We start from the raw sequence: 6,270 nt of genomic DNA, 5'->3' as shown, positions 1-6,270 counted from the left end.
ACCGTGTGGGGGGGTCCCATTCATGTCCCTCTTTCACAGGTGGGGAAACTGAGACACAGAACGTTCAGGTGAGCTGCAGGTTCTTGCTGGTGGTGGGAGGCAGAGGAGAATGTGTGTGTGGATGCCTGCATGTGCGTGTTGGTTTTTTGTCTGTTTTTGTTTGCCTTTTTGAGGCAGGGTCTCGCTATGCAGTTCAGGCTGGCCTTGAACTTACTTTGTAGCCCAGGTGGGCCTCGAACTCGCAACAATCCTCCTGCTTCAGCCTCCCAAGTGCTGAGATTACAGTCGTGTAACACCATGCCTGGCTTGTGTTTTTTTTCCTTTGGTGCCGGGAATCGAACTCAGGACCTTGCACTTGCCAGGCAGGCACTTGTGCTGCTGAACTACAGCTCCAGCCCCATGCGTTGGTTTTGAGCCCGGGCTTTATTGGCTCTCAAATGCACACACGCTGTGCCTTTATGAGTCTTTCGTGAGCACGGGGCACGGAGGGGCCTGTGGGGCTCGGCCCAGGTGCTGTGCTGGCACTGGGAACAGGTTTGCAGGGCATGGCTTTCAGGAACTGCCTGCCAGGCTGTGTGGGAGGGTGGTGAGTAGAGCCGTGTTGGGGTCAGGACCAACCGGAAGGGATTGGGGCTGCAGGGGTCCAGAGGGGTAATAAGGACTCGGGCAGGGAAGGCTTCCTGAAGGAGGAGCTGTGGGCCACGCGCACTGGTGGCGAATAGGTGTTTTCCAGTTACTCACGGGACTGCAGAGGATGCAAGGACCAAGAGCGGGAGCAGACATCAAGAGACCAGGCAGCACACCGCAGACGCAGAGGGGACACGGCGGGAGAAGCCTGGAGGCAGGAGCAGACGCAGGGGGACGAGAGGTGGACAGACAGCGCCAGAGCCACCCAAGGCAGCTACGGGCCCTCTGTCCCGCCGCGGAGGCGCAGTAAGGAGGCGGCGGGACTCCCACCCGGCCTGGCTCCTGCCGTCCCCGCCCGGAGCTGTCCGCGCCCCGGTGCTGAACCGGAGCGGGCGGGCCCCGCCGCTGAGCCCGCGGCGTGGGGGTGGGGCGGGGACCGCGCGGGCTCGGCTGGGCTCCTCTGCGGACCCGAGGGCCTGCGGCTGGGTTTCTCCGGGGTGGCTCGCCTCTCTGGGGGTCCTGGTGGCCGCTGTGGGGGGGGGGTCGCCGAGACACAGCTGATCATGTAAGTCCCTGACGTGGGCTGTGCCCTATCACAAACAGCATAGACGGGGCGTCTGTGTGGACCGGATTATTGGGGGCCGGCGGCGTTGGAATGGACTCTGGAGGAGCTTGGGCGTTGGGCCTTAAGGGTGTGACTGCCACCCCACCAGGCACCGGCAGCAGCGCTGAAGGAGGGGTGTAAGACTTGGGTGGGGCTTTGGCCTTCAGGACCACTGCGTGTCCCAGGATCTGGAGAGGACTGGGGGGGCAAGAGACCCTTCCTCACATCTAGACAGAGTTAACAAGAGCGGCTTGGAGTAGGCGTGTGGTTCCCGCCTGGAAGCTCAGCACTCAGGAGGCTGAGGCAGGAGGCTCACTGCACGTTCGAGGCCAGTCTCAGTAATAGTGAGACACCGTCTCAAAAAATTATTTTAAATAAATAAATAAATAAATAAGATTAGGGGCCAGGGACCGGGGATATAGCTCAGCAGCATAAGCGCCTGCCTGGCAAGCCCAAGGTCCTGAGTTTGACTCCTGGAACCATAAATAAACAAAAAAAAAAAAGATTAGGGGCTGGGGTGCTTCCCCAGATAACTCTCTGGCCTTCCAAGAGGGGAATGGAGTTGCAGCCAGAGGACCTTCCCACTCCACACCCCGAGATGCACAGGCCAGCCCACCCCTGCCCCCTGGCCCTGTCCTGCCCTCCCCCACTGTGGCTGGAAGCGGGGAAGGGCATGAGGTGGGGAGCATTTGGGGCCACCTCCATCTGCAGGGCTGCCGCAGCCAGGGTGGGGTGAAGAGAGGCCAGAGGTGTGGGAGAGCCACGACCTCTCTTTAGGCGGGGGGCTGCTTCCTGGCCCAAGGGGCCCCAGGCCTCCCGCTGAGGACTCAGACTGGGGGACTCAGGGGATGCAGGGGGATAGAGGAGCTCAGCGCCTCCCTCGGTGCAGACCAAATCCTCTCCCCGTGGGGCTGGAGAGTTGAAATTGTTGAAACTGTCATCAATCTTTTTGTATTTATTTTCATTTTTTAATTTTTTAATTTTTTTTTTTTTTTGGTTTTTCTCCGGTACTGGGAATCGAACTCACGACCTTGCGCTTGCCAGGCAGGCACTGTGCCGCTGCGCTAAATCCCCAGGCCCATCATCAACCTTTTTAACATTGTTTTATTTCACGATTCCCATTGCTGGGGATGGACACCACTCAGCCCGTTCTTTTCTTCTCCCCCTTTCCCTCTTTCTTTTTTTCCCCCCTCAGTTTTTTGAGACAGACTCTCGCTGAGTAACCCAGGTGGCCTTAAACTTGCAGTGACCCTCCTGCCTCGGTCTACGGATGCAGGGACGACAGGCATGGCCGCCACACCGGGCCCCGCCCCGCCCCCTTTCCGATGAAGCGAGCAGGCCGAGGGAGGCCCGGCCACCTGGCTCCCCGGCTTTGCTCAGCCCTCCTCTGCTTTCAGTGAACTTCCCGAGCAGCGAGCGCGTGCTGACCTTCCCGATGTTGTTTGAACTCCGAGCACAACTGGTCCTGCGCCCAGCCCCAGCCTCAGGTGGCTTCATCTGCCCCATCTGCACACGTGTGTCCTCCACAAAGTAGGCTGGGGAGCTCTGGATAGGGAGGCGGGTCAGAGAACCCAGCCTGACCAATCAGAACATCCCAAACTCCCGGCTGCAGTGACTGATTTGGGGGACAGCCAATGAGATTCTGCCCTAGGACTTTTGCGGAATTATGGGAAAGGAGACACTGACTCCTTAGGTTAGAGGTTGTTGGGATGGAAATGCAGGCTGGTAGTGATTACTCCCCCTCCATGCGAACACATACACACACACACACACACACACACACACACACACACACACACACACATCTAATGTAAAGCTGGAGTGAAGGTCTCCAAGGAGGGAAACAGACTAGACAAGCAGAGACACAACTTCCTGCCAACACCATTTTCACACCTGGATCCAACCATGCCTGAAACCTTCATGGACCCCTAAGAAACTTTTCAGTTCAGAGCCTATAAATCGGTCGGTTTATTTATTTATTTATTTGTCTTTTTGAGACAAGGTCTTGCTATGCAGTTCAGGCCTTCAACTCACTTTGTAGCCCAGGCTGGCCTCGAACTCACAGCAATCTTCCTGCCTCAGCCACCTGAGTGCTGGGATTACAGATGTGCACCACACCCTGAAAAATCTGTCAGTTTCAGTGAAGGTTTTCTTATCTTTCTTTCTTTCCTTTTTTTTTGAGACAGGTGCTCCTTGTGTAGTTCAGGCTGGCCCTTTTTTTTTTTTTTTTTTTTTTTTTTTTTTTGTCTTTTGTACAGAGGGTCGAACTAAGCACTTCAACTTGCGCTTGAGCTCATTTTGTAAGCCCAGGCTGGCCTCAAACTCACAATGATTCTCCTGCCTCAGCCTCCTGAGTGCTGGGATTACAGGTGTGCACCACCATGCCCAGCTACAGGCTGATGTTGATGCCTTGAGTTCACTATGTAGCCCAGGCTGGCCCCAAACTCACAGTGATCCTCCTGCCTCAGCCTCTCAAGTGCTGGCATGACAGGCATGTGCCACTACATCAGGCTAAATAAAGGTTTCTATCGTTTGCAACTTGAAAAAAATTTCAATTCTTAATCCTGAGATTCCAACCTGCATTTTACACGCATGGGTGGACAGATGCCCAGAGACAAAGTGCCTTGCAAAAAGTCATCTCGCTGGTTGGTGCAGGTTGGAGGCTGGATGGGAACCCAGGCCTCTCTGCGGCCAAGAAAATTAGGAGACTCGAGCCGGGCGTGGTGGCGCACGCCTGTAATCCCAGCACTCGGGAGGCTGAGGCAAGAGGATCATTGCGAGTTTGAGACCAGCCTGGGCTACAAAGTGAGCTCAAGGCCAGCCTGAACTGCATAGTAAGACCCTGTCTCAAAAAGACAAAAAATAAAAAATAAATAAAGAAAATTAGGAGACTCTTGGCTTCTAAGCTCTGTCCTTCCTTGTCTAAAAAATCTCAAGAATATGGGCCAGGGCTATAGCTCAGTGGCACAAGCATCTGCCTGGCAAACGCAAGGTCCTGAATTCGATTTCCGGTACCAAAACAACCCCAAAAACGAACAAACAAAAAAACCCCCCAAAAGTAGCGCATGGAGTGGTTTCCCTGCGCCTGGTACTAAACCTGAAAACTTCGCAGTGTGACTCATTTAATTTTCACATCTCTACGAGGCAGGCGCCCTCACCGTCTCTTCACTAAGGGGTAAACTGAGGCACAGCACGAGTTGGCATCTGACACAACTCAGCGCGGCGACAGGCGGGCGGCCCGTGTCGGGAGGGCCTGGGACGGGGCTCGCGGCGGCCTGCGCCGGGACGCGTCGGGCCCCGGCCACCTGCGCCTGGTGCTCACCAGCGCCGAGTCCAGCATCTTCTGCTCGAAGTCGGCGCGGGCCGAGTTGTACTTCTCCACGGCGCGCTGCAGACTCCCGGCCGCCTTCCTGGCTTTGGTTTCCGCCTAGGAGACGCGGGGCGGGGGCGGGGATGGGGACGGGTCACTCGGCCGGCCTTGTCACGGGCAGGGAGCCGGGTGGCCTCGCTGTGACGCCTGTCACTCAGGCAGCAGCCCCAGCCCCGGCGAGCACCGACCTTGTCCACCTCCTTCTGGCTGGTGTTCTCTCGGCGCAGCCGCTCCAGGTCCACGCAGCGGCTCAGGTAGTTCTCGCGGGACTTGGGCAGCAGCTGGGTGACCCCGGCGAGCAGCTGCACCGCGTCCAGGGTGCCCCCCACTTCCTCCTTGCACTGCAGGCAGAGAGGGCTGTGGGTGCCGTGTGCGCGGGGCACAAGGTGACCTTCGGGGGTCCCAGGCGCTCTGTGCCTTCCAGGGCCACGGCCATTTTCTGAGCATTTTACTCACTTCAAAGTATTTAGGGGGCTGGGGTGCAGCTCAGTGAGAAAGCACTTGCGGAGCATGTGGGAGGCCGAGTTCCATACATAAAATTTCCGAAGGCTTAAAATATGCCTATATTCAGATTTAGCTAGATGTGGTGGTGCACGCTTGTAGTCCTAGTACTCAGGAGGCCGAAGCAGGAGGACTGCCAGTTGGAGGCCAGCCTGGGGAATTTACTTAGATGCTGTATCCAAGTAAAACATAAAAGAGGCTGTGGGGAGCTCAGTGTGAGGCCCTGGTTTCCATCCCCAGGAAGGACTGTCACCAGGGAGGACAGCTCTGGTGCAGTGAGGAACCACCTCTTCACTTCCTCAGTCCTTGGTTCTTTGTGCCCTTAATGGAAAAGTTCCATCAAGTGGGGCATGATGGTGCACACCTGTAATCCCAGCTCTTGGGAGGCCAAGGCAGAAGAATCACTGCAAGTTCAAGGCCGGCCTAAAATACACAGTGAGACCCTGTCTCAAAAAAAAAAAAAAAAAAAAATCGCACAAAACACATAGACAGCCATACAGAAGTAGAGGTACAGAATTTACTATAAAGCAAATATACAGAAAGTTTCACCTCCACTGAAAATGCCCGCAGTGTCCTGTGTGCGACTTTGGATACCTTTTTTATGCACACAGTTACTCCTGGGGTTTGGGAAATTGGGGTATCATGATACTTATTGATGTTTTATTTAGAAATTACTCAGCTGGCATCTGGGGATGTAGGCATAAGTGCTTGCCTGGCAAGCCTGAGGTCATGAGTTTGATTCCTAGTACCAAGATAGACAAATAAACAAACAAAACACTCAGCTGTTTTTTTTAGATGGTCAGTGTTTCCTCAGGGACTTCAATCATGTAAGAAACCTAGGAAAGATAAATTCTTTTTTTTTTTTGGTCTTTTTGAGACAGGGTCTCGCTCTGCAGTTCAGGCTGGATTTGAGCTCACTTTGGAGCCCAGGCTGGTCTCGAACTTACAATGATCCTCTTGCCTCAGCCTCCTGAATGCTGGGATTACAGGAGTGCCCTACTAGGCCCAGATGGGTTGAGGCAGTAGGATCACTGTGAGTTCAAGGCCAGCCTGGGTTACATAATCAAGTTCAAGGCCAGCCTAAACTACACAGAGACCCGTCTCAAAAGAATGAAAGAAAGAAAGAAAGTTAGTTCTTAATTTAAACCAGGTCCCAGCCTAAGGCAGG

At 54.9% G+C, this 6,270-nt stretch overlaps 1 protein-coding gene across 1 annotated transcript; it reads right to left on the bottom strand.

Moving 5' to 3' along the window:
- Positions 1-4,098: 4,098 nt before the first annotated feature.
- On the bottom strand, positions 4,099-5,340 carry LOC102025613 (polyadenylate-binding protein, cytoplasmic and nuclear-like). The gene is made up of 2 exons (XM_005409582.2): positions 4,790-5,340; positions 4,099-4,658 (listed from the first exon to the last, which is right to left on the bottom strand). Exons 1-2 carry the CDS (start codon positions 5,046-5,048, stop codon positions 4,369-4,371), a joined length of 549 nt encoding a protein of 182 aa, XP_005409639.1. The 5' UTR covers positions 5,049-5,340; the 3' UTR covers positions 4,099-4,368.
- Between the last annotated feature and the right edge of the window lie 930 nt (positions 5,341-6,270).

The sequence above is a fragment of the Chinchilla lanigera genome, unplaced genomic scaffold, assembly GCF_000276665.1.
Source record: "Chinchilla lanigera isolate Chin_1 unplaced genomic scaffold, ChiLan1.0 scaffold00123, whole genome shotgun sequence".
NCBI classification, from domain to species: Eukaryota; Metazoa; Chordata; class Mammalia; order Rodentia; family Chinchillidae; genus Chinchilla; species Chinchilla lanigera.
This window is presented reverse-complemented; position numbering and strand designations above follow the sequence as displayed.